Consider the following 27,468-nt stretch of genomic DNA (forward strand, 5'->3'; position numbering starts at 1 on the left):
GGCCATTTTCAGCTGCTTTCCCAGACCAGAGAGCTGGATCAGAAATGGAGCAGTCGGGACTCAAACCGGTGCCCGGGTGGGATGCTGGCAGTGCAGGTTGTGGCTTTACCCGCCATGCCACAGCACTAGCCCACTATATACCGTTTTAACAAAGGGTGATAAATTAGTGGAAAAAGAGACGGGACCCAGGGTAAGGGAGGGGGTGGGCTTCCAGAGGTGACAAATCATGAGACAGCAGATACATGTGGAACTAAGCGAGGGTGAGGATGGTTTACTATGGTAAGTCCATGTGGGCCCAGACTGGTGCCACCGTGGTAACAGTGGTTCTCCCATGCATGGGTGAGGAAGTGGAGAGGAGCTTTGAAATAGGGAAGTCAGTGTCCTGCTTTTGAGCAGGGCAGCAGTGCGGGGAGGGCAGCAGAGAGCTCTTTCTGTGTGTTGATTCTTACCTTCAGCCCCAAACGGGCTCAGTTGGCCAAAGTGGTGCGTTTTGGGGCGGCCTGTTCTGTGGGAGATTGGATTCTGTGATGGGTTAGAGTTGACCCCTCTGTACCCATGGGATCTGCAGCTGCGGATTCAACCAAGCAGATGGAAGATGGCCAGGGGCACCATCTGGCCTGCCCTGAGCACGTAGGGGCCCTTTCTCACTACCATGCTCTCAGCCGTGCCGCGTGGCAGTTGTCCCCACGGCGCTCACGTCGTGTTGGGCAGCCTGCGTCACGTAGCGAGGAGTCAAGGTCGGTACGAACAGTGCTGCCTTCTGCAGGAGGGCTTGGGCCTCTGTGCATGTGGGTGCCCCTGGGGGTTCCTGGGAGCCCGGGAGACCGAGGGACAGGTGCGTCTCTTACCCCATCACAGACCCTGAATGTACAGTAGTGTGAGGCGACTACAGTGGTGGATGACGGTGTCGGGTGGTCCTAGGGGCTGGCGGGTCCCTGCTGGGCTTGCTCAGTCTCTTCAGCAGTCACGTGGTGGCCGGGACTGCCCTGCTGTGGTGTCCAGGGGTGCATGCTGGCCCTTGGTGGGAGTCTCACCCAGAGCTGATGTGTGGCCCCAGCTTCCCCACAGCATGGCAGCTGGCGTCCTAGAGTGAGCGTTCCGAGGGAGAGACAGCACCAGGCGGAAGCTGCACCACTTGTTTATTTTCCAGAGACAGAGGTGGACAGGTGGACAAGAGTGAGCTGCCGTCCCCTGGTTCTTCCCCACAAATGCTTGTAACCACTGGGGCTGAGCCAGGCACCCCAGTATGGGATGTGGGTATCTTAGCCAGGAGCTCAACCGTCACAACAGACGCCCACTCCACTGTATGACTTCGTGACCGAGTTCCAGAAGTCGCACCGTGTCCCTGCAGCCACGCTCCGTGGTCAGGGCGGTCACACAGATCTGCCCGGTGTGATGGGGGAGGGGGAGACATAGACCCTGCCTCTAGAAGGGGGGCAGCCCGAGGTGGGTAGGTGGGGGGCAGTGGTAATGTTCTGGCCATCTTTGGGAAATAGATCATTCGCGTGTACCTGCTCAGGGGCTTGGGTCCCATTGGGAAACAGCCGCTAACCAAGCCGGCAGAGGAATAACCACACAGCTGCCGTGGGGATGCAGGCGGGGCAGGTGGGATCAGGTAAGGCGAGGTCAGCTAGATTGATGATTTGGGGCAAGTTGTTCTTCCTTTGGTGAAGCTCGGTGTCTGCTTCCTGAACGTGGGCTGCAGCTTTATTTGCTGTTGGCTGCACTGCATCTCCTGGCCCGGCCCAGAGGCCTGTGACTTGCCGAGGGGGTGCTGCGATGGGTATCTGTCACGCTCAGGGCTCAAGTCCCAGGGGAGCCCGGAAGGTTAGGGGTGTCCGGCTCCTGCTGCTGTCCCATCGGGCAGTCAGGTGGCGCCTGACCTCCGAGCGAGTGGTTGGCCTGGGCCTGGCGTGGCAGGGTCAGGTGGGGCCGCTGCCCTGTGCTGAGTCACCAAGTGGGCTGGCCGCCCCCGCTGGCCCTGCACCCACTGCGTGACTCAGACGGCTATTCTGGGCCTGGCCTGGCGTCTGGGTGGGGCTCCTCCCATCTGTCCTTCGGGGAGCCAGGCTATGGCTGGCTACGCCTCCCGGGGCTTTCCTGGGGCTCCTGTCAGCCCCAGCCTCCCATCCCTTTCTCTGGCCGATGCTGAGGCTGCTCCTCCTCCGAGGAGGTCGATGGATCAGGGGCACAGAGGCCACGTGAGGTCACTTGGTAGGTCCCTGCCATTCCAGGAGGTGTCCTTGGGCTAGCAGCGTGGGCTGGGCATCCCCCAGGGACTTGTTAGAAATGCAGCATCTTGGGCCCCACCTCAGACCTGCGGATACCCCTCCACCCCCGCCCCTGCAGATTCATGGTTCAAAACACTGATTGATTCAGTAGAAGCTGCTCAGCTCCTTGGCGTAAGAGGGGTTTTCCCACGAAAATCCAACACAGTAAGTCCTTGCAGCCTCAGTTAGCGCTGGTTCTGACCCACATCTGTCCGACGGGCCACCTGGCTAGTCTGACGTCTGAAACTTAGGCTGGGAAACGTGCTAGTGCCCTTCACCTCCTAAGTCGTGAGCCAGACTTCAGTGTCTCTCTACATCCTGTCTTTTCCCCTTACAACAAAAGGTCCATCCAGCGGCATTCCTGACCTCAGGTTACAGTGTGATGGGCTTTGATCTGTGACTCCCTAAAACCTCTGCCGGGATACAGAGCCTTACGGGGAAGGGAGGAAGTTCCCCGGGGTCTGTTCTCGGTTCCCCCTCCTCGGCTCACCCCCCACACCCTGCCCACAGAGAGCCTGGTCTTGGACCATGATTCAGGCTCCTCCCTGATCGTTCCTCCTCTCATTCATGGAGAATTCAAGGTCTTGCCAGGGGCTGAGCTGAGCTAGAGGTGAGGGACCTGGACCCTTGCCCTTGAGAGATGGGGAGGGGTGGGTGGCAGGCAGATAAGCGAACAAGTGCTGGAGGAGGCTGTGAAGGGGCTGAGCACTGGGGGGCCGTGGTGGCCAGCCTCCGGCCTGGTCCTCCGCTCAGCCTGGGGCTCCAGATGAGGAGGGAGAGACCAGGGTGGGGGGGAGGGCAGGAGGGTGCTCCTGGTTGAGGATCTGGCACGGACAAAGGCCCAGCAACAGGGTGGGACTTGGGGGAGCATGGGGGAACATGTCAGATTCTGCTGGACGGCCCAGGCATAAGTGGCAGGGTTGGGACAAGCCCGGGGGCCGAGGGTGAGCGGTCTGGGGAGAACAGTGCGTTGTTGTCATGTTTGGGGATGGGAACGCCCACCTGGCTGTGGTGGGAGCTGGTGAGAGATGGTGGGACACCGTGACACCCATGCCGTGGGCTGTGTGTTGGCGACTTCCTCGGGCCAGTTTGGTGGCCCTGAGAAAGCTGTGCAGGAACCCAGGCAGACTAGGACTCTGACTCTGTGCATAGCAAGAGGAAACGGACAGGTGCGTGGGAACAGGTTCGGGGTGTGTGCTGCAGCCCTGGGCGGGGAGGTGCCGTGCTCAGCTGGCTACCGACAGAGCAGGCTCTGGTGTTTCAGGGGCATCTGCTTGTTCTGGCCGCCCTGCCCAGTGCCGAGGATAGCAGGGCAGCAGCTCTGTGCCCCTGGCTTCTGTAGCCATTTATCTGATCCTCGCAGCAACCAGGTGAGGCAGGTGGCCAGGGCCCCCACCCCCGGGGAGCTTGAGAAGACCCTGCCGTTCCTGGTGCTCCTTGGGCCTTTGTGGTTCTGCTCTGGGGTCCTCCCCTGCCTGCCTTCCTGTGGCCCTGGGGCTGTGCAGAGTGGGAGCAGCCTGCAGAGAAGCAGAAGCAGGTTCCCATGCTGCCCTGTTGGGGTGGTGAACCAACACTTCCCAGAGTCCTGCCTGGGGCTCTTGTCCCAAATCACTTTAAACCACAGGGTTTCCGGCCCAGGCACCTGGTGCCTAACACAGATGTCAACATAGATGGGAAAGAACACGGCTCCTTCTGTTTACGTAAACAAGACAGGCGCCTTCCACCTCCCCGCCAGGACCTGCCTACATGTCTCATTTCTTTCTTTTTTTTTTTTTTTTTAAGATTTATTTTATTTATTTGAAAGTCAGAGTTATTCAGAGAGAGAAGGAGAGAGAAGGGGAGGGAGGGAGGGATCAGTCTTCCATCTGCTGGTTCACTCCCCAATTGGCTGCAATGGCCAGAGCTGCGCCGATCCGGAGCCAGGAGCCAGGAGCTTCTTCTGGGTCTCCCACATGGGTGCAGGGGCCCAAAGACTTGGGCCTTCTTCTACTGCTTTCCCAGGCCATAGCAGAGAGCTGGATCGGAAGTGGAGCAGCCGGGACTTGAACTGGTGCCCATGTGGGATGCCGGCACCGAAGGTGGTGGCTTTAACCGCTACACCACAGCGCCAGCTCCATACATGTTTCATTTCTAAATGAGACAGAGCAAGGGCCAGGCTTCCTTCATCCCACTTGAGGCCAATGTTGCTGCCTGTGTCTGAGGCTGGGAGTCGAAGCCATGTCTCATGCGCTTCGCGTGTGACCTCGGGACGTTGTCTGTGGCTTCAGTCAGTGGTGTGGAATCTGCCTGGATCCTTACCCCCGACCTCTGTCTTCCTCTTTTTTTTTTTTTTTTTTTTTTTTTTACTGTCGCTCCCTGACTACTTCAGAAGTCCGGTTATCTCTTATCAGACTTCCTGAACCCTGCCCCCACAACTGAGAGAGTGCTGTCTTGGCTGTGGGTGAGCATCTGTAACTTTAGATAATGGGAAAATCCGCGGCTGCCTGCGGGGGTGTGGCGGGGAGGCCGGAGCGGAGCTTGCCCAAGCTCGCGTTTTCTCCTGTGCCTGCGGCCCCGCTGTACGAGGGAGGGAGTTCAAGGTCTCCCGAGCTGCATGTCAGCCTGCCCGGGCTGTCTGCACCTTGCACGCTGATGCACAGGCAGAGGAAGACTGGACTTGGAGGCCCAAGAGCAGCCCACGAGTCCTGGTTCTGCACATGAGCAGTCACCAGGCCTCCGAGCGTTTGCTGCAAGGGTCCTTGTGAGCCAGGGCGGCCGAATGTTTCTGTCAAGGGCCAGCTGGTCGGTTTTTATTTTTAAAATATTTATTTTTCAGGTATTTTTCAAATATTTTCCGATGTCCCATTGGCTGAATCCGCAGACGGAGAGCCTGGGTCGGGAGGGCATGAGCCCCAGCTCTGCCAGTTGCCAGCCCTGGGACTGTGGGTGAGCTCCTTAGTGGCGAAGATGAAATAAACAGTAGGAGCTGGGGACGGTGCCTGCCCTGGAGTAGAAGCTGACTGCTGGAGGCGGAGGCAGCAGCAGCAGTGGTGACAGTCAGAATTGCAATCCACCTCCAGCAGCAGCAGTGGCTCCCGGGTCTCTGGAGACACCGAGGCGGAGACCTCAGATGCACACAGTGCTCACCTGGTGGGTTAAGTCGCTGCCTGCATCCCGTTTGGACTGCTGGACTGAGTCCCGGCTGCTCCGCTTCCCATCCAGCTCCCTGCTAACGTGACTGGGAAGGCAGTGGAAGATGGCTCAAGTGCTTGGGTGCCTGCACCCGTGCGGGAGACCTGGATGGTGTTCCAGGCTCCCAGCTTCTACCTGGCTCAGCACTGGCCATCTGGGGAGTGAACCAGTGGATGGAAGCATGTGCTTGCTCGCTCGCTCTAACTCTTCCTTTCAAATAAATCTTATTTAAAAATTACATTTGTACTGAACACGTACCAGACTTTAAAATTTTTTTAAAAAATATTTATTTATTTGAAAGGCAGAGTTACAGAGAGGCAGAGGCAGAGGTGGAGGAGGGGGCTGTCTTCCACCCACTTGTTAACTACCTAGATGGCCACAAGGGCCAGAGCTGGGCTGATCTGAAGCCAGGAGTCAGGAACTTCTTCTGCGTCTCCCACATGGGTGCAGGGGCCCAAGGATTTGGGCCATCTCTTACTGCTTTCCCAGGCCACAGGAAGCTGGATTGGAAATGGAGCAGCCAGGACTCAAACCAGAGCCCACATGGGATACTGGCACTGCAGGCAGTGGTCTTACGCGCTATGCCACAGCACTGGCCCATGTAGACTTTTACCTTGTCTCTGTGCCCTGCACTGCACGGTGTAACAATTACTTACTGTGCTCACATTGTGTTAGGTATCACAGGTCATTGCGAGACAATCTAAACCTCTTGGGAAAGTGCCTAGGTCCTGTGCAGGTGCCACAGTGTTTGATACGAGGGATGTGCATGTCCACAGTGTTTGATGCCCACAGGAGGTCCTCGACCCCAGCCCGCGTGGAGACCCCTGACGACAGTTCTGCCTCACCTTGAGACTGCCCTCCACCCTCCTCCCCGTCTCGCTCTGGTGCTGTTCTTGTCCCTTGTTGGCGCACTCACTGTTTCTAGTTCTGTGTTTGCATCTCAGTTTACTTACTGTCCCTCTCCCCTGCGGTGGAGAGCTACAGAGCTTGGGGACCTGGCTGTCTCGTCACAGTGCTGTCCCCAGCACTTCACCCTCAGCCCCACATTACAAGCAGGTCCCCCCTAAATGTTTGCCCGAGTAATCAGTGAGTCCCTGCAGCTGTGCACCTGCGCCGCCCCCCCCAGCCCCGCCAGCTGCCTCACGTTTCACCATGGGCAAGACTTGGGGGCTGCAGTTGAAGTGGGCTTGACTGATAACCCACCCGCCCACCGTGGCTGTGGGCATGGCTGCGGGCAGGACAGGGACAGCATTGACCGCCGCTGCCGTGAGACCTCGTCTAGCCGCCTCCTCCATGAGTGATGCCGTTGACTTGGGCTGGAAACGTGCCAGCTTGCAGCACAGATCCGTGGAACCCTGGTCCCGCACCCCACCTGGCCGTCCTGTGAGGGCAGCTGAGCAGTAGGAGCAGCCACACCCATTTCCCAGATGTGAAAATCAGCGCTGTGAGGTGCAGGGACTTGCCCAAGGCCCTTGAGTTAGAAAATAGCAGGGTCAGGATTTGAACCCAAGCTCACCTGGCCTTTGCTTGGTCTGGACTGCTAGTGTCTGCCTTCTCTTACTACAGATGCACTTGTGCCAGGGCCCTGCCCACCCGCAGGTTCCGACTGACATGGTCTGATGGGGACCTTGGGCATCCGTCCTAGGCACGAGCCCCCACGGACGTCTCACCTGGCATCACATGTGGAGACCTTTCTGTGTGTGTCTTTCAAGGATACAGATTTTTTTTTTTATTTGTAATAACTTTCTTGAAATGGTTTGACTCAGAAGAGTTGCAAAACGAGTAGAGTCCCTATGTGTCCTTTACCCAACTTTCTCCAGTGATAACATCTGAAAGATAAGGAGGTGTTGTTTCATTTGTTTTAAAAATTTATTTGTCTGAAGGACAGAGTCACAGAGAGGGAGAGAGAGAGCTTCCATCCGCTGTCATCCCCCGCCCCCTCTGCTCCAGTGGTCACAGGAGCCAGGAGCTCCATCCACGTGTCCATGGCAGAGACCCAAGTACTGGGGCCGTCTTCTGCTGCCTTCCCAGGCACAGCAGCAGGGAGCTGGATCAGAAGGGGAGCAGTCAGGACTCCAGCGGGCACTCCCGCTACGGGATGCTGGTGTCCTGAGCAGTGGCCTGACAGTGCTGGCCCCAGGATTTGAAAACGATAATTGTAGGGGCTGGTGTTGTGGTACAGTGGCTTAAACTGCTGTCTTTGATGCAGCGGATGGCCCACGTGCTTGGGCTGCTGCAGCTCGTGGGAGACCAGCAAGGAGTACCAGGCTGCTGGTTCCGGCTTGGCCCAGCCTCGGCTGTTGTGGCTGTCTGGGGAATGAACCAGTCTTTGAAAGATATTCTCACTCTTTCTTTTTCTCTGTAACTCTGCCTTTCAAATAAATACAAAATAAATCTTTGAAAAAAAAAATGAGCTGGCCTAAAAACTCTGCTAATTCTTTTAAAATCGCCAAATATTTTAATAATCCTCTGTGGCCACAGAGTGGCCCCTTAAGTCGTTATGCAGTGTTATATTATTCCTTTGTTCCTTATCTGGGCTTTCTCTATGAAAAGACATTTCCGCTCATCTCTCTGGTCACCCTGGGGTACAGCTCACTTAAGGAAGTGGGGGGGTGGTGTGGACAAGTGCTTCCTCCTTTCTTGTGTTTTCAAAGCAGTAACTTGGTTCATTTGCATCTTTTGAGTTATTTTAAAATTTTTTTGAGGTAATATTTTTAAAGATTTATTTGAAAGGCAGAGTTATGGGGGTGGAGTGGAGAGAGAACTTCCATTCACTGGCTCACTCCCCAAAGGGCTGCAATGGTCAGAGCTAGGCCTGTCCCAAGCTAGAAGCTTCTTCCAGGACTCTCATGAGGGTGCAGGGGCCCAACCACTTGGGCTGTCCTCCACTGCTTTCCCAGGTGCATTAACAGGGAGCTGGATCAGAAATGGAGCAGCTGGAACTTGACCCAGTGCACATACGGGATGCTAGCATCAAAGGCAGCAGTTAAACCACCAATATAGGATGCTGGTGTTGCAGGCGGCAGCTTTACCCGCCACGGCACAGTGCCGGCCTGGAGGGTACCATATGTTCAACTTAAATTTTTACTGGTATTAATGAAAGGCTTAATGGCTCCTCCGAGTATAGAGTTCAACATATAGAAAGTAGACTAGTGTCTTTGTACAGGTGATTGTGAGCTGGTTTTTGTTGCTTTCAATACAAACAGGAACAGGTGCGCTCAGGTGTTTGTGGTGTGATGTTGGCCTGTGGCCGGTGCACAGTCTGCTGGATGTGTTCTACTGAAGTGCACGTTGGCTGGCGTCCGGCCAGGGGAGCTGCTGTGGGTGGCCCCTGGGGCCTCTTGTCAGTCCTGCTTCTTGCTGGTTTCCTTGCTGGGGGGGTGGGACTAGGTGTTGGAGACCTAGCGAGTACTGTTCCCGCCCTGCAGCCTCTACGAATCTGAAACAAAACCAGTCTGCACGCCCTGGTTCCACACTGGACCTGCCTCGTGGGGCTCTGTGGGTAGGCAGAACCTGGGTGTAGAATTCACTGTACTTGCCGCCCGGGTAGAACCGCCTGTTTGGAGATGGCCAGCCGGCTCTGTGAGTGCACTCTCTGCGCAGGGGCCGGGACGCGGAGCAGCGTCCTGGGCCACAGATCTTGTCGCCCTACGGCAACCCTCCCTCCCCTCTGCTGACGCTGGTCTCTCAGGACAGCTCGGCGTGTGTCTGCTTTGTGTTCCTAGAGGCCGGGCTGTCGAGCTGGGAGTCATCTTAGGCCTCCGGGAAGGAGGTTCTTTGATGATTTGTGTAGAGCCAGTCAGTGACCTCCCACGGCCGTCAGATAAGACCAGGGTTCCTCACGTGCTGGCCCCACTTGGTTCCGGAGTCTGCAGCGCGTCCTTCCAGCCCGGGACCCTCGCACACACTGCGTGCTCCTGGGAAGACCTCGCTTCTCTGCACTGCCCCCCTACCCCGCCCCCTGCTCGCCTTTCTTAGGGAAGCTGTCTTTGACCCTGGAATCTAGTTCCGCCCCGTCCCTGGTGTGGGCTCCTTGCTAATACTCACCTGCCTTGCAGCGCACACCACAAAAGCAGTTTCGCCATTGTCTGTGTGTCTGTGTGACCCTGGGGTTCCTGGATCTCTCTGGAGCCTGTGTGAGGCTTCCATCCTGTCTTGGGCTGTGGGGCCTTGGGGAAGTTCCCTGACCTCTCTGTTCCTCATCGGGAACTGCTGCCTAAGGTGGTTACAAAGACCGGGTGAGACACCTGGGGTGGAGTGCCGGCAGCGGAGTTGCCTGGTTGGGAGCGCTGGCAGGTGGTGTTGTCGCCATCTCACAACGGACCCCACACTTTCCAGAGGCCGGGGGCCCATCTGTTCTGGTTCGTGTGCAGCAGGTGCTCAGGGAATCCTTGGTGGGTGAACGAGTTAACGAATGAAGTAGGGGTAACAGCGATTCCATGAGTTCTGTGGGGACACAAAGCAGTGCGGGCGTGCAGCTCGTGGCAGAGGGCCTGGCCCTCGGTAGGTGCTCAGGAAGTCCTTGTTCTGTGAATGGACGAGTGCGAGTGACACGGGTCTGTAGTGTGTTCCCCAGCTCGCCGTGGCAGAGTTCGGAGGAGCCCCCCTCCCCAGGCGGCTTTCCTCTGGGCTCGGGGGCGGAGTCCCGCGGGGCACGGATCAGCACGGGGCTGGCTGGTGGTCCCGAGCGAGGAGGTGCTGAGAGGTTGACTCACTTCCCTTGCTGCCCTCCCGCTGTGTTTTCTCTCCCGTAGAATCCTTGCCCGGAGTCTGGCGCCTCCTTCCTCTCCAGAATCACCTTCTGGTGGATCACGGGGTAAGGCGGGCCCTGGGCACTGAGTGGACGGTGGGCCTCCGCTCTCCCCGACCCTTCCTCGCTAGTCTGGGTCTGCCTGGGCTGCAGTGTGGTTGTACACGCTCCGTCCCCGTCCCCAAGTTCATGACCTTGAGTGGGAGAAATCGTGACCCCTGAGCACCTTCAGCTCTGCAAGGCCTGGCCTGGGACAGCCAGGAGCTGTGCTGTCTTGGCTTAGCTTTGGGTTTGGGTTTTTTCTCACATTCAGCATAAGATGACAATTACCCCTCGGTATCCTCATGGGAGCAGTTCCAGGAAACCCATGGACAGGAAGATCCCTGGGTACTCAAGTCCCGTAGAGAAAACGGTGTAGCATGTGCATGTGAGCCACATACACCCTCCTGTGTAGTGTGAATGATCCCCAGATTATTTATGATACTTAGTATAATGAACATGTTATACAGATAATGACAAAAAAAAAAGGTCCGTGCATGTTTAGTTTTATTTAAAAAAATTTTTTTTTATTTATTTGTTTTTGACAGGCAGAGTGGATAATGAGTGAGAGAGAGACAGGGAGAAAGGTCTTCCTTTTTCCGTTGGTTCACCCCTCAATGGCCGCAGCGCGCACCGCACTGATCCGAAGCCAGTAGCCAGGCGCCGCCTCTGGTCTCCCATGCAGGTGCAGGGCCCAAGCACCTGGGCCATCCTCCACTGCACTGCTGGGCCACAGCAGAGAGCCAGACAGGAAGAGAAGCGACCGGGACAGAATCCGGCGCCCTGACCGGGACTAGAACCCAGGGTGCCGGTGCCGCAGGTGGAGGATTAGCCTATTGAGCCATGGCGCCAGCCCCATGCATGTTTAGTACAGATGCATTTTTTTTTTTTTAATTTGAAAGGCAGAGTTATAAAGAGGTAGAGACAGAGACAGAGAGAGGTCTTTGATCTGCAGGTGGCTGCAGCAGCCAGAGCTGTGCCAATTTGAAGCCAGGAGCTTCTTCCAGGTCTCCCACGTGGGTGCAGGGGCCCAAGCACTTGGACCACCTTCTACTGCTTTTCCAGGACATAGCAGAGAGCTGGATCGGAACTGGAGCAGCTGGGACTCAAACCGGTGCCCACATGGGATGCCAGCACTGCAGGCAGCGGCTTTACCTGCTGTGCCACAGCACTGGCCCCCAGATGCAGTTTTTAAAATGATTTGAAAGGTAGAGCAACACACACACACACAGATTTTCCATCTGCTGGTTCACTCCTCAAATGGCAACAGCAACCAGGGCTGGGGTAGGACAAAGGCAGGAACTCCATCCAGGTCTCCCACATGGGTGGCAGGGGTGCAGGTGTGTTGGCAAGAAGCCAGATTGGAAGCGAAGTAGCCAGGGCTCAAATCAGTGCTCTGATAGGTGGTGCAGGCATGATGGTGGCTGCTGTACCATGACGCCCACCCCACTAATAACATTCTTGGTTTTAATCAGTGTGCTCCAGTTCCGGTCCGTGTGTCCGGGGCATCCACACTTGGGTTTAGGGCTAACAGTGTGTAGAGTCTCAGCTGACCAATGGGTCAGAAAAAGGCAGGAAGCATTGCCATCTGGTGTGCATGGATGGGAAGAGGCAGAGAACGGAACTGTGAATGTGGCAAAATACTCACCAGGTGAACCAAGTGAATTCTTTATGTGATCCTGCGGTTTTCCTGTTGCATTTGAAATTACTTCAAAGCAACACACGGAAATGCTTACTTTACTTTCTATTATGAAAGCACACAAACACGTGAATCAGGCTGAGTATCCCTAATCCGAAATCTTCAGAATCCTTACAACTTCTCGAGTGCCCAAGAGGTGCCCCGCGTGGACCATTCCACTCCTGACCGTATGCGGGTCACAGTGCAAATGCAGGTGCACTAAAAAGACTGTGAAACATTTCCCAGGGCCCATCCCTGCAGTACCTTACTTACCTACATGTACACGTTCCACAGTCTGGAAAAAAAGCAGTCTAAAACTGGAAACCCTTGGGGGCCTAAGCATTTCAGGGGAGGAATACCTGACACAGGTAGCAAAACTCAGCAGGTGGGGCTGGCACTGTGGCTAAGCCTCCGCCTGCAGTGCTGGCGTCCCATGTGGGCGCTGGTTCAAGTCCCGGCTGCTCCACTTTTGATCCAGCTCTCTGCTTTGGCCTGGGAAAGCAGTGGAAGGTGGCCCAAGTGCTTAGGCCCCTGCACCCACGTGGGAGACCTGGAAGAAGCTCCTGGTTTCAGATCAGCCCAGCTGCCGCCGTTGTGACCATTTGGGGATTGAACCAGCAGATGGAAGACCTCTCTCCTGAATACTTGGTCTACGTCTCTTAAGAATGCGAGCCCCTCCTTTGCCTTGGTGACCTAGCGGAGTGAGCAGCAGTTCTTCACGTGCCCTGATGTCCATCCCCGGGTGGGTTTTGCAGCGGGTGGCCGAGCGGCTCCAGCAGGTGTGGGAGTGAGCCCCGCCACCCTGCGCCTCCCTGCACTGTCCCTCACCACTGGCCCCTTGTGGTTTGGCCCCAGGTTGATGGTCCGGGGCTACCGCCAGCCCCTGACGAGCAATGACCTGTGGTCTCTGAACAAGGAGGACACGTCGGAGCAGGTGGTACCTGTTTTGGTAAAGAACTGGAAGAAGGAATGTGCCAAATCCAGGAGGTAAGTGTGTGTCTCTCGCACTCCTGGGGAAGCCAGATGCTCCCTGGGGTGACCTGGTCACCTCCCTCCCACCGCACGGCCCGGACCTGCCTGTGCCCTGGCCGTGCCATCTCCGTGATTTTCGTGGTCCCAGACGTGTTGCTTCACTCCTGCTGGCCCTGGTTTGCTTCTGTGCCAAATGGGGCAGAGTCTTGCGGCCAGTTAAGGCAGTGTGGTGGGAAAGGAGAGAGAGAAAGGCCCGGGGAACTGGCAGTGACGTCTGCTTGCCCGCACCCTGCTCGAGTGTGTGCCTGGGCCCCAGGGCTCTGCCCTCTCCAAGTCTACCTGGCGTTGTCTGCTCCTCTCGGAGCTCCCAGTGGCCTGAGCTTTCTGGATGTTTCCTGTGGTCAACAGAGCTACTCAGGGTTGGCTTTGATTATCCTAGAGTTTGTTTAATTTATAAAGATTTATTTATTTTATAAAGATTTATTTATTTATTTGAAAGGCAGAGTGGCAGAGAGAGAGGAAGGGGACCGAGAGAACTCCCACCCACTGATTCATTCCCCAAATGGCCACAACAGCGCAGGCAGGGCCAGTCCAAAGCCAGGAGCTCCATCTGGGTCTCCTACATGGATGGTACTGGCTTAGATACCTGGACCATCATCTGCTGCCTTCTCAGGCGCATTAGCAGGTAGCTGGACGGGAAACTGAGCAACCAGAATAAGCGATGCAGACTTTGTAAGTTGAGGCTTGACAGTCAGGCTGCGCCCCATCCTGGAGTTCAGCCTCTCCCATCCCCACCCCCATCCCCCTTGGCGCTGCATGACGCCGTGTGCCCACTAACGCCTGGTGGTTTCGGGGACCAGACCTGGACTTCCCCAGCACCTTGCTCGTGTCGTCAGATCTAAGATGCCGTCAGGTGCACGGGGCATCATTATTTTACTCCTGCTCCTTGTGACGCCGTAAGCCTATTACTCACCTCCCAGGGCCGCTGGGGCTGGCCTAACCCATGCCTGGGATTTGCCGCAGGCCCCCTCACCCCGACCGCAGGCTTCCCGGGTCACAGGCCCGAAGTCAGGCCCAGGCTCTGGGTGAGAATTGGGGACGTCTGTGGTGCTGGCCCTGGCATGTTCATAGAGGACCTTGTGACTACTGCGGGCCGCTAGAGGCCACAGCAGTGCGAGCGTGGGCCTCTGGTCAGCCCTTGGGAGGCAGGAGCCCTGGTTTGTGACCCAGTTGAAAGTCCTTTCTCAGATTTTTCATGGACTTGAAAGGCTGAGCCACCAAGGGAGGGAGAGATCCTCCATACGTTGGTTCACTCCCCAGCTGCCTTCAACAGCCAGGGCTGGGCCAGGCAGGGGCCAGGAGCTCGGCTGGAGTCGGGCCTCTGTGTGTGAGCCAGGCTGTCCAGAGAGACGGACGCCATAGCCTGGATGAATGGGAGAAGGCTAGGGGATTTCTCTGGTGAGCAGATTGATAGGATTAGGGTAGGTGAGAACGCCTCCAGGTAGACAGCAGCGAGGCTCCGCCCATGTCCCCAGGCCTTAGAACTGGGAGGCTGAGGGCCCTGGTGCTGGGCTGGGGAGCCTGGGGCTGTGATCTGAGGCAGATGCAGGGCGGGGTGCCGCTGTCCTTTGCCTGTTCTTTCCTGGCCCTCTGCCAGTGCCCGCCTGGAGAGCGAGGGCAGCGCCTCCCCAGGCCACCGACACAGATGCAGCAGTGGCCTTGCAGACCCCTGGAGATCCCCACAGCCCAGCCAGGTGGACCCCTCAAATCCCCCCCTGCAGCCTGGCCCTGCAGCACCTGCCCCGTTCGTGGCTGGGTTCCACCGCTCTCCCTGCCCGTGCCTCGCAGACTGCTCGGCCCAGCAGCGTACCACGGGTCAGTGGGTGTCGGAGACTGAGAGAGGCCGGCAGGGAAGCTTCCTGGAGGAGGAGGGGCTTTGAACCCAGAAACTCTCTCTCACACTGCTCTGGCCCTTAGCTGATGAATGCTGGTCTCGTTCCTGGTGCTGTCCAGGGCCTGGGGGTTCACAGTGGAGTGAGGCAGGCAGGCGCGTCGTCTGGTGCATTTGCATGCCGTGTGAGAGTCGGGACGAGGGGAGTAGGAGTAGTCCCACGGGCGCTGACGGAAACCTGGGACAGGAGTAGTCTCGGGGTGAGGCTGACACGGGGGAGCTGTTGTACACTCAGTGGTCAGGGCAGGCCTCCCAGAGGAGGTGGGGGAGGAGCTGTGTGAGTGCCTAGGGCACAGCTTTCCAGGTGGATTAGGAACAGCCAGCGCGAGGGTGCGCAGGTGCCTAGGGAGCGGCAGGCAGGCAATGTGGCTTGAGTGGGGGAGCGGGCAAGGAGCATTTGCAAGCGTCTTTCGTGCTGTGGGAGACAGACTTTTTTAAATTAAAAGTTTTTATTTTAATTGTATTTGAAAGGCAGAGAAAGAGACTTGACAGAGGTGGAGACTGACGGATCCTTCATCCTCTGGTTCATTCCCAAAGCCGGGCCAAAGTCAGGAGCCTGAGACTCCATCCGGGTCTTCCACGCGGGTGGCAGGGACCAAGGCCTTGCGCCATCACCTGCTGCCTCCCGGGGTGCGCATCAGCAGGACGCTGGGACTGGAAGCAGCCGTGGACGCAGGTGCTGCAGTGTGGAATGTGGATGTCCCAGGCGGCGACTGCCCGCCCTGAGGCTCTGGGTTTGAGAAGACAGGGGCAGGTTCCAGGCCATGAGTTCTGTGTTACAGCAGCCACCTGAGCTACCCTGGGGAAGGCAGGTCCTCAGGGCAGGGGTAGGTAGGGGCAGAGAGCATGATGGAGGCCTGAATGCCGTCCATCCGTCCATCCGAGTCCCTGGCTGTGCCGACCTGCGGCACAATGAACTGGGTTTCCTGAAACAGAAAGTGGGAATGCAGGGACAAGGACGCAAAGAATGGAGCCAAGACAAGTCCTGATCAAGGCTTGTTTGTTGACCAAATCCAGTAGTATTTAAACATGACCAGTTGTTTACAAGAAGGAGCACAAAAGATTTACATATCAAAAAGGCTTTTAAGGTTACAAAAGAGTTCCCGATAAGGTTCTTAATTATTGATTACAAGGGTACAGTAAAACACTTAGGTGATAAATGCAGGTTCCAGGTGTGACTGATTATCTGTTTCATCTCTTGTGAAAGGTTTAGGTTCTTCCTACCTCTTCCGGGAATCTCCCTAGCCCAATTGTCTGTGCCTGGGAAGTCTCCATTCATATGTTTGAGTGTAAACAAAGGGAGTGACTGCCTGTGGCTGCCCACACCTGGCGTTGCCCATGGAGCCCCTGAGCTCTTCGTGAGACAGATGCCAGAGCCCAGGCAGGTTGCGGTTGTGTTTATTCACTGGGTGTGGCCCTGGGCTGGAGGCGGTGAGCACAGGCTCCTGGGGCTGCTCCATTAACGCTCTGGACCCCAAGGGCTCCCTGCCTCAGGACATGGGCATGTGGGTCACTTGTGGGTCACTTGTTTATCCCAAACCTCCTTCCCAGGAGCCCTGAGGGCAAGGATGGGAGGAGGAGGAGGGTCCTCTTTGGGGTCGAGTTCCCCAGCATGGCCCCTTGCACCTGGGACTTTCTGGTTACCTGGAGAAAGGAGTGGGACCCCTGCTGCCTGGGGGATGCTGGGAGTCCCAGGCCTCTAGGGAGGAGGTGCACAAGCCCCGGGCAGGGGACCAGCTTGGGTTTCTTGGCCACTGTAACCCCTTTCAGAATCAAGTTAGTCTTGGATAGCATGTTTCCTGCCGGCCAGGATAAGCAATGGTTCTGTGGACCTGGATGGAGTTAGGTAATTTTTTGTGTGTGTGAGAAAAATGGAGTCAGCGTATCAGCAGCCGTTGCACTCCTAGGCACAGACCCGAGAGAGGCAAACTGGTGCGGACTTGCGGCTGCTGTGTGGGAGCCAGGGCCGGAGCTGCTCTGAGTGCAAGTCCAGGTGCTTCCGGATGGCAGGGTGCATCTCTGCGGGGCCCCGTCGTATGGTGACACCAAGTGAAGACCCTGGACCGAAGAGTCCACGCTGCTGCGATCATCTGGATGCAGTTATAGGGAGTGCAGGCAGGAGAACTGACGGAGGGTCCCAGCGGGCCAAGTTCACCGTCCTGGCCGTGCGGCTTTGTGGGTGTGCACAGATGTCGGCCTAAAGACGAAGGTACCCAAAACATTCGTGGAAAAATGGGATTAAAAGGCAAATTGATTTTGGTGCAAAAAGTTGTGAAACCCACGCCTGTGAGGGAGATCCTCAGTGTGCTGCTGGAGATGAGATGTTCAGTTTTCTTGGCAGCAAAATGGGCTTCCCTTTCCCGTGGCGTTTCTGAAGTGCCCGTGCGCACAAAAGCAGTCAGGGCGAGAGAAGGGCCGACCGTGTGCTACGGTTGTCTGTGTTTCATGAAGGAATGCAGACGGCAGAAAACCTGCAGAGACCCCCAAACAGCACTCACAGAAAAGACACGGGGAGAGTGGTTCCCAGGCCCCTGCGCAGATCTCCCGACACCCCGTCCTGGCCTCAAAGGCAGTGCGCACAGCGCTCGCCAGCTCCTGCGGGGTTGCGGTCAGCGGGGAGCTGTCCCCGGGCAGGGGAGGAAAGGCCAAAGGCGAGGCATTGACAGTAAAGTGACAGGCATTCCAGCGCGTTAACAACGCTGGCACCTCCTTGGGTCCCACCCCTCCCTCTGTGGTTCCCGGCACTGGAAGTACCATCGCCCCCAGCGATGACTTTTTCGAAATTTATTTTATTTATTTGAAAGGCGGAGCATCAGAGGGAGGGAGAGAGAGAGAGAGAGAACTTCCACCTGCTGGTTCACTTCCTAAATGACTGTAACAACCAGGGCCGGGTCAGGCAGAAGCCAGGAGCCTGGCACTCCATCCACGTCTCCCACTCAGGTGGCAGGGGCCCAAGCACTTGAGCCATCCTCCACTGCCTTCCCAGGCGCATGAGCAGGGAGCTGGATCGGGAGTGGCGCAGCTGGGACTTGACCATGGCGCTTTGATACAGGGTGCCAGCATTGCAGGCGGTGGGTTTACCCCCCTGCGCTGTGACACTGACCCCCAGGGAGGAGGTTTCAATAGGATTGTCCCGCAGTTTGCACAGTGGTTATAATAAAGTAAAGATCAAGGTATATTTAAGTATACAAAAACGTACACACCCCATATGGATTTTTTTTTTTGGTCTGGACCTGGAAGTAATTCAGACTTTGCACCTGCTCGGACACCTGCCGGGGTGTTTCTACTGGGAACTTCCTGCATGCAGGAGGGGACAGAAGGAGTCAGAGAGACAGGTACCTGCTGAGTCATGAGTCACCCCAGGGCAGTTGGCAAAACACCCCCCCCAACCCCTGTTTTTGAGGGACAAAAAGAATGAGGGAGAGAGCTCGCTCTGGAATCGTCTGTGTTTGTAAGCTGTGCGAGGCCCACCGACATCCAGCTGGCACCGTGCTCTCTCTGCAGGGTCTTAGGAGGCCCCGGGGGTCGGTACGCCCGCCCGACTCTGGGTTTCAGAAGTGTTCTCCTGACCGCCCATGGCCCGCCCTTCTGTATGTCCTGGAGTTCTGGTTCAAAGGTCAAGCTCCCAACACTCAGAAAATACAGAACTTTACAGTGGGGAGACCTTCTAAAGTTTAAGCTTTTGCCTTTGCAGATGCTTTATAAGGATCCCACTCCACAGGTGACAAAGCCAGCAACGGGAGGGGACTTCAGAACCTTCATGGGGAATGGGATTAAAGAATACGTGTGGTGCTGACGCGTTTGAAGTTCGCGCACGGTTTATTTGTAATACGGGCTTTTCTAAGATGCCTCGTAGCTCCTCCTTCCTCTTTGATGCAGGCGGAATTACGGTGAAGTTTCACCACCTGAATCGGCAACACTACTTTTCATAAAACAGGCGTTCCAACAAGCCCAGGGCTGCAGAGCAGAAACCGCAGACACAGGCGTCGGTCCTGTCGCTGGCTTTCCTCCTCCCGGGACCGGGAGGTAGAACGACAGGCATTCTTTCTGGTCCCCTGGTCTGTGTAAGCGGAGGGCGGGGGTATCTTCACGATCAGTCCTGTTTGGGGAGCCGGGCCGTTCTCTCTCTCCTCCTCATTCTTCAGGTCGGTTAAGCGGTTCTGAAACAGAGCTTGGCCCACTTATTCTGTTCACTCTGCCTGGAACACCCATCTCCTCCCCGGCCGGGTCTCCGCTTAAACGTCACCTCCTCTAGGCAGCCAAGAGGGAGCACATCTCCTGCAGCTCCTGAGGTCATGTTTGCTGTGCTGCCTCACGGGCTCTGGATGGTGGGCTGGCCCCTGTGCCTGACCACCTTTGACCTTTGCCCGTGCTGAAATGTGGTAACCTCTGCTCCCCCCGCCAGCACCTCTTCCCAGCCCACGTTTCTGCCTCGCCTGTCCGCCAGGTCTGGGCCTGCTGCAGCCCTTGCCTGTCCGGCCCAGAGTCCTCTCCCAGTGGTGCTTGCTGCTGGGGGCTCCCTCCTCCCTCTCCGTCTCCTCCTTGCTGGCGGTTGTCCTTTGGTGACTCGGCCGTGGCTGATCGCTCCCACTGTGCCTCTGCTGCCAGGATTTGGCCCTCGTTTCTGTCCTCCTTCCTGTCCATTCAGCGGCTGTCTGGGCCCTCCAAGAGCAGCCCAGGGTCGGGGCAGCCCTGGTGGAATGGGACCAGGGCCCCGTTCAGGAAGGGGTGCAGAGAACGCACAGGGCAGGTCTCTATAGGCGAAAAGAAAAAAGTCCGAGTGTGCAGCCCAGGCAGAAGCCTGGCTTCAGGGAGAGCGAGCGAGCGAGTGGCGAAAGACCCTGTGTGGGGCCTGTGATGCTGTGAAGAGCAGTCAGGTCTGGGGTCTGTGGTTCCTCCTCCTCCCCACGCCCACCAGGATGTCCACGTCCTTGAGGCTTGAGAAGTTAGGCTGCGGCTGTGCCACGCCGGACCCCCAATCCAGCAGAGATGGGGTTGTTTGCGGGGCTGGCTTGTGGGGAAAGCAGGCACCTGCGGTCTCTAACAGAGCCTTCCTGGTTCTCAGGTCTCTAAAGGAGAAAGGGAAGGTGGGGGAGGTCAGGGGTGACCTGGGCTCAGCTGATTATCAGGCAGATTCCCAGGGTCTGTTCAGATAAGGATCTTGACCCTGGCTAGGTAGAGGTTCCTTCACAGTTGGTACAAATTCCTCACCTGACTCTGATCCCTTAAGCCTTAGGATCACAGTCACAAATTCCTCCCTTATCGGAGATGTGGCAGTCCCAGGCTTTTCCCTGAGGTCAGTCCCGGAATTCCTCAGCAAGGATTTCCCACTGATGGACTGAGCTGCCCTTAACTTTTGGTAATGGATTGTGGAAAGGAGGATGTGTGTATCCTGGTCCCCGGTACCTGTGAATGCCGTCCCTCGAAGGGCACAGGTTTGCAGATGGCAGTAAGACTTCCCAGGGCCGCCTCCCAGGTGGCGGACCTGACTCCTGGCTTCAGCCCCACCCAGCCCTGGCTGTGATGGCTATGTGGGGAGTGAACCAGGGGATGGAAGTTCTAACTGCCTCTTTGTTGCTCTGCCTTTCAAATGTGTAAATAATTTTGTTTTTTTTTAATTTGAAGTGGGGAGAAAATTCTGGGTTATCCAGGCAGGGCTCGTAAAATTGCAAACTTCTTATAGGAGGGAGACGAGGTAAGAGAGGAAGAATGCACATGCCCATCCCTGGTTTTCTTCCCAAATGCCTGCGTGGCCAGCACTGGGCTGGGCTGGGCTGAAGCTGGGAGCCAGGAGCTCAGTCCGGGTCTCCCGTGTGGGTAAGAGAGAGCCCACTACTTGAGCCATCACCCCTGCCTTCCAGGGGGTGCGTCAGCAGGAAGCAGGACCCAGGAGCAGAGCTGGCCGGGTCTCAACCCCAGGCGCTCCAGTGTGAGATGTGTCTTTTGTAAAAGACGCGTTCATTATTGTTTGAGACAGTGTGACAAATGCAGGGGTGAGGTGGAGAGAAAATCTTCAGCTGTTGATTTACTCCCCAAGTGTCTGCAGAAGCTGGTGCGGGGCCAGGCCAAAGCCACTGGCCAGGGACTCTGCAGGTCCTGGGTGGGAGGAACCCAAACCCCTGGACATGACCTGCTGCCCCGGCACGTGAGTAGGAAGCTGGCTGGGAAGTGGAGGAGCCAGGACTCGATCCCAGGCACCTGATGTGTGATGTGGGCCTCCCAAGCAGCTGCTTGGGCCACTGTGCCGTAACACGTGCTGAGATGTGAGTGTCTTTACTGGTGTCTTAACCGCTAGGCTGCACACACTTCAGGTTTCCGACCTGCGGAACTGGGAGATGATTTGAGTGCATGAGGGTGTGTGCGTTTTGGGAGAGGAAAGCTGGGGTGTTTAGCAATATCTATTGCTGTGTAACCGATTACCCCAGAAGTACCTACTTAAAAATATGAACAAACATTCACTACCTCCATCCCTGTCTCGGGGCCAGGGGCCAGGGCACGGCTTGGCCGGGTGGATGTCCCGGCTTAGGGTCTCCTGTGAAGTCGCAGTCGCCTTGGCGGCCGGGGCTGCTGCCGTCTGCAGGCCCACTTGGAGCCATGGGATCTGCTTCTGGGTTGCACGCAACTGGCAAGTTAGTGCTGGCTGTCGGCAACGGCTCACCATGAGGGCTTCTCCAGGGCACCGCGTGGGGGTCCTCAGGACCTGTCCGTTGGCCATGTACAGGGCAGGTGACCCAGGAGGAGGCTAGAAGGAAGCCATATGTGTGCTGTAACCTGCCCGTGGAGTGAGGCTCTTGCTGCTCCCGTGCCGCGCAGGAGGGGCCCTGGGGCTTTGGAAGCTACCAGGAGTTATGGAGGTGGCAGCAGAGTTGGATCCTGGACCCATTTCACCACATCTCAGACCGTCCTTTCCCTGTTGAACAAATGTGGCACCCTTGTCCAAAACCAGTTGGGTTTATATCTGGACTTTTATTATTTTTAAAAGATTTTTTAAATTTTCTGAAGGGTAGAGAAAGATCTTCCATCCTCTAATTCACTCCCCAGATGGCCACAGCGGCTAAGGCTGAGCTGAGCCATGCCGAAGCCAGGAGCCTGGAACACCATCTGGGTCTCCCACATGTGTGACAGAGGCCCAAGCGCTTGTGCTATCTTCTTCTGCTTTCCCAGGCACTTTAGCAGGAGGAGCTGGATCGGAAGTGGAGCATCTAGGACTCGAACCGATGCTGCTTTGAGATGCTATTATTGTAGGCTGCAACTTAACGCACTGGGCAACCAGTGCCGACCCCACTGTGCTTGTCTTGATTACGATTGTTGTATAGTTAAGTTTTGAAATCAGCAAGTGTGAGCCCTCCAGCTTTAAAAAAAAAAAATGATTTTGTTTATTCAGTCCTTCCTTCAAAAGGCAGGGGGAGAGTGCTTCCATCCTCTGGTCCATTCCCCAACTGCCTACAATGACTGGGGCTGGACTGGGGCTGGGGCTGGGGCTGGGGCTGGGGCTGGGAACAGGAACTCAATCCAGGTCTCCCACGTGGGTGCCTGGGAACCATCACCTGCTGCCTCCTGGGCTCTGCATTAGCAGCAAGCTACAGGTCGGGGCTGGGGCTGGGTGTTGAATCCGGGTCCTCCAGTATGGGATGTGTGCATCTTAACCAGAGTCTTAACTGTTGGACCTAACGCTCACCTGGAGTCTTCCAACTTTATTCTCCTATCAAGATGGTTCTGGCTGTCTGGGTCCCTTGAGTTACCCTGTGAACATGAGAACTGGCTTGCGTGAGTTTCCACGGAGAAGCCAGAGATGTGGGGTTGGCATCCTTTAATGCACTCACTTTTCACAGCAACCCCATGAGGTAGGTCTTGCTTTGGTCCCATTTTACAGATGAGCACACCGAGGCCGACAGAAGTCCAAGATCTTGCCTAAATGCCACATCTGGGAGCTGCCCAAGCCCGGCTTTGACCCCGTGGCTCCTGAGGCTGCGTCCGTAGCCAGCATGCGAAGCGGTCTCTGGCTGTGTCTTCCCTCGCAGACCCCAGCACCGCCTTGCCCTCCTTGTGTTCCAGGCAGCCCGTGAAGATCATGTACTCCTCCTCCAAGGAGCCCACCAAGCCAAAAGGGGGTTCCAAGACTGACGTGAACGAGGAGGCAGAGGCCTTGATTGTCAAGTCCCCCCAGAAGGAGCGGCAGCCCTCCCTGTTCAAGGTCCTGTACAAGACCTTCGGGCCCTACTTCCTCATGAGCTTCTTCTTCAAGGCCGTGCACGACCTGATGATGTTTGCCGGCCCCGAGATCCTAAAGTAAGCCCCTGCCCTACCCGCGGCGCCCCTGCACCTCCTTGCCACGCTCATGACCGCCAGGGCTGGCGCGTGCTCACGGGGATTCGCAGCCGGGGGTCGGTCTGTCCTGGCTTTGCTCTGTGCTCTGCTCAGCTGCCGTCTGAATGAGGGCCGCGTGGGCTGCAAGCAGCTGGACCCCAGGCAGTGCCCCTGGAGCCAAGATGCAGAGGATGTAATTTGTCCTGGGACACGGGGAGCAAGAGAGAACCAGCATAAAAAAGGCATAGCCCAAAACCAGGCGTCAGGAAGGCTTGCCTACCACCTCTCTCCCTTCTTCCCCATCTCCCTGGGGTACCAGCTTCCCCCTCTCTCCCTTCCCCGTCTCCCTGGGGTACCACCTTCTCCCTCTCTCCTTTCTTCCCCGTCTCCTTGGGGTACCACTGTCTCCCTCTCTCCCTTCCTCTCCGTCTCTCTGGGGTGCCACCTCCTCCCTCTCTGCCTTCTTGCCACCATTGCCAGCGTCATCAGTTTGCTGGTGATGAGATGGGGCCCGTCGGTGCAGGAGCCCCAGGGCAGTCATCCTGGGCCCTCTGCCCGCTCCCCCACAGGCTGCTCATCAACTTCGTGAACGACAAGACGGCCCCGGACTGGCAGGGGTACTTCTACACGGCGCTGCTCTTCGTCAGCGCCTGCCTGCAGACCCTGGTCCTGCACCAGTACTTCCACATCTGCTTCGTGAGCGGCATGCGCATCAAGACCGCCGTCATCGGCGCCGTCTACCGCAAGGTAAGGGAGCGCCCCGCGGTCCCCGGGACGTCGAGGGAGAGTCACCTGCCGCCCTCACCTTCCTTGCCTCTGCTTCGTCCGGCAGGCGCTGGTGATCACAAACTCAGCCAGGAAGTCCTCGACGGTGGGCGAGATCGTGAACCTCATGTCTGTGGACGCGCAGCGGTTCATGGACCTGGCCACGTACATTAACATGATCTGGTCAGCCCCTCTGCAAGTCATCCTTGCTCTCTGCCTCCTGTGGCTGGTGTGTGTTTGACATCATTCCCCTTCGTGCGGCGGGAGGGACGTGGGGGCGGGGGCGGGAGTCGGAGCAGGCCGTAGCTCCGGGTGCTCCTCGCGTGGTTCCCGTTTGAGTTCCTGTCGCCTTAACCGGCTCCTGACGTCCTGCCCCTCCCTGGGCTCATTGGGTTGAGTTCTCTCTTCGTGCATGGCGCTTGTTTGCGTTTGTCTTTCCTTGGCGTCCTCTGTGACTAACAGCCCCACAGTGTGCACGCTGCCTCCTTCCCCTGTATCCTCGCCAGTGCTAACCCAGCCATTCATCACCGCTTCCTAACATTGTCGGGGAAGATGCTCTCAGTGGCGAGGCAAAGACATCCACCCGCAAGCAGCCTGAGCCAGTAAAGGGTGTCCAGGGGAGGTGCATACGGGAAAACCTTGGGCGCTGGCGGATCCAGGGGCTCCAGCACTGTCGTCACTGTCGGAAGGGCTCATTCTCACGCCTTTGGCATTTCTCAACCCTGTTTTCCTCAGTTGGCTTCGTTCTCGGTGGGATTTCCCCATGTGGCTTCCATGGCCTTCAGGTTCAGGTCATCTTTCCAGGGAGGAGAAGGCCGCACCTGTGTGCCCCAGCCAGTTGCAGGGAGCACACGAGTGCCCCAGGAGGCAGAGTTCTAAGCCTGGCCAGCTCTAGTCCCGTGTCCTATCCCACTGTAGAAGAGATGTGATTGACAGTCCTTTCATCCAATGAAATGATGATGGGCCAAGAGGCTTAGCGGGCACATGTGCCTTGTTCTTCCTCATCTGGGAGCTCTGCTCGTGCACTCCCTTCCTCCAGGAGGGGCCTTCCTTCCTTCCTCCCAGGGGTGTGGTCCTGCCCGTCCGCCAGGGCTGTGCCAGCGGCCGCTGCTGCTGGTTGTGCCCCTGTCAGTCACACGGGCTTCCTCTCTGGGTCTGATGGCTGGGGTATAAGAACTGGTGTGCTGTTGCCTTCCTTGGTCTGTGACTGTGTGCCCTCCTCACCTGAGAGCTGCCCGTACACACAGCATCTGACTGCTTTTGTATCCTCTCTGTGCTCAGAGCCGCAGCAGGGCTGGTGTACAGTAGGCACTCGGAGGACCTTTGATTTACTTACTTATTTGGAAGGCAGAGTGACAGACACACACTCCCTAAATGGCCGCAATGGCCAGGGCTAGGATAGACTGAAGCCAGGCACCTGGAACACCGTCCACATCTCCTGTGTGGGAGCAGGGGCCCAGGGAGTTGGGCAGTCACCTGCTACTTTCCCAGGCGCATTAGCAGAAGCTGGATCGGGAGAGGAGCATCCAGGAATCAAACTGGTGCCCACACGGGTTGCCGGCGCTGCAGGAGGCGGCTTAACCCGCTTGGCCTTAGCACTGTTCCTTCAGACTCTCTTGATTTGATTGCAGGTGATGTTTTGTTGTGTATTCAGAGAGCGTCAGTTGGATCCAGTGTTTATCATAATTGAACTTGGAAGGAGAAAGCCCACTAGAACTGAAACACCTGGACAGTGTCCAGCAGTGTCCGCTTCCCCAGCCAGGGCTGCCGTGGGTGAAAGTCTTCACACAGTGCTTCCTGCACAGCTGCCTCTGGGGTTGCTTCCTGAGCCGATAGGAACGTCGCTGAGCATTGCACTGGGCTCGGATGGTGGTGTGGTGTCCGAGGCGAGCTGGCTCCCCGTGGCGCGGGGCTGCGGGTGCACCCCTTGCTGCCCACCACGTGTTCACAGCCTGCCTCCTCTGGTTGTACCAACTGCACTTCCGCGTTTGACCAGGAGAAACACAGCCGAGGGGAGTGGATGACGGGGTAGGCCCATTGCCAACTCTGTGCCCTCGGACATGTCTCTGTGTCTGAGCCTTGATTGCCCCATAGTGAGGGTAGCGTGGTCAGGAAACCGGACAAGCAGATGAGTGACAGCAGGTCGCGTTCACAGAGCAGTGCCTGCTTGGTGTTTGAGTTCCTCGCTGTCGGAGTTGACCTGGGATGCCTTGGTGTTGGCTCGGCAGGGACAGTCGAGATGCCTGTTGGAGCGGCAGCAGCATCTTTGTGGTACTCCGAGCAGCATCCCCTAGGGCGACGATTTTGAAGGGTGAGCACGCCTGTTTTTCCGCATGTCTGTAGGTAGAAGGAAACAAATCCCATTATCTTCTAGTCTCGTGTGAGAGGGTGCTTCAGAACGTTCACGGAACGTGAACTTGAGCTCAGTTTATTTTGATGCAGAAATTTGTGAAATCCACGTGCATGAGGGTTTGCAGAAAGTTCACAGAAAATGCATGTTCTTAAAATAGAAAAGGCAATGGATTTGAACGTTTCTCCGCACCAGACTCGATCTTTCACTTCTGTTCTCCTGTGACCTCTTGGCGGTACCCTGGTGTGTTCACCAGTCACCCTCTTCAGGGGTCTGTTTCTGGGTGTGGCTTAGAAAGGAGGGCAAAACCGTGGGTCTCCCTCTTGTCTCGGCCCATCGGCACACGGGGCAGGAGAACAGGTCTGAACCTCTTACCCACGCGTCGCAGAGCCGGAGGCGTGAGCACCTAGGTTCCCTCGCTCCTCTGGCGGCGAGACGGAACCTGAGCTGAGGAGGCGTTTGCAGTCGGGGTGGTCTCTGTGCGATTACTGCTGTCGAAAGAGAAGTGTGTTGGATCTCGCAGCCCTGTGGCCGCCTGCACCGGCGGCAGCTCGTTACCCAGGGTCACGGCAGGTTCTGTGGCCCACCAGGACTCCCATGCTTACCTTAGGGTCGTACCCACGTCTGAGATTTTCACGAGCAGAGTTAGCAAAGGGTGAAGGTGCCGAGGCTCTCCCTGGCTGGAGTCACAAGGATGCGCTCAGTTCCCCAGCCACAAGCCAGCCTTCTACTCGTACGGTGTTGGCACCCAGCGAAGCCCAGTCGAGACTGGGTCACTCCCTGGGGGCTGGTCCCATAGGCATCCGTCGCCCCGTGTGTCAGAAGAAGAGGTGGTTCAGTGTGATGTTTGTATGTCCGTTGTGCACTTGGAGGAAGACCTCGTGAAGGCCACGTTCCCAGATGCCGCCAGGACCTGTACGCAGCCTGGAAGCTGGCTAAGCGGTCAGGCGGCTGCTGTGTTAACCTGTTTTCTACTCGGTGCCTGGCTGCCGTTCTCGGATGCTGAATCTCTAATTTGCAAACACTGTCCGTCTCCAGGGGCATCCGACAAGGGCTTGTGGGCATGCGTAGTCCTAGGAGGCTTGGGAGGACCCTGAGCTAGCAGACTCTTGAACGCCCCGCCGCCCCATGTCTGGGTGCGAGGAAGGCAGCCCCTGAGCGCTGGGCAGAGTGGGCGCGGGGAGGACCAGCCCCAGAAGCTGTTCAGGCCCTGTT

General features: G+C 57.0%; 1 protein-coding gene across 1 annotated transcript in view; it reads left to right on the forward strand.

Moving 5' to 3' along the window:
• ABCC1 (ATP binding cassette subfamily C member 1 (ABCC1 blood group)) overlaps positions 1-27,468 on the forward strand; it is a 130,811-nt gene that overhangs the window by 51,297 nt on the left and 52,046 nt on the right. The window contains exons 6-10 of the mRNA XM_051847486.2: positions 10,196-10,257; positions 12,764-12,895; positions 22,887-23,120; positions 23,708-23,885; positions 23,971-24,132. Of these exons, the coding sequence (XP_051703446.2) occupies positions 10,196-10,257; positions 12,764-12,895; positions 22,887-23,120; positions 23,708-23,885; positions 23,971-24,132 (768 nt within the window). The remainder of the gene's footprint in view (positions 1-10,195; positions 10,258-12,763; positions 12,896-22,886; positions 23,121-23,707; positions 23,886-23,970; positions 24,133-27,468) is intronic.

This window comes from Oryctolagus cuniculus, chromosome 19, assembly GCF_964237555.1.
Source record: "Oryctolagus cuniculus chromosome 19, mOryCun1.1, whole genome shotgun sequence".
NCBI classification, from domain to species: domain Eukaryota; kingdom Metazoa; phylum Chordata; class Mammalia; order Lagomorpha; family Leporidae; genus Oryctolagus; species Oryctolagus cuniculus.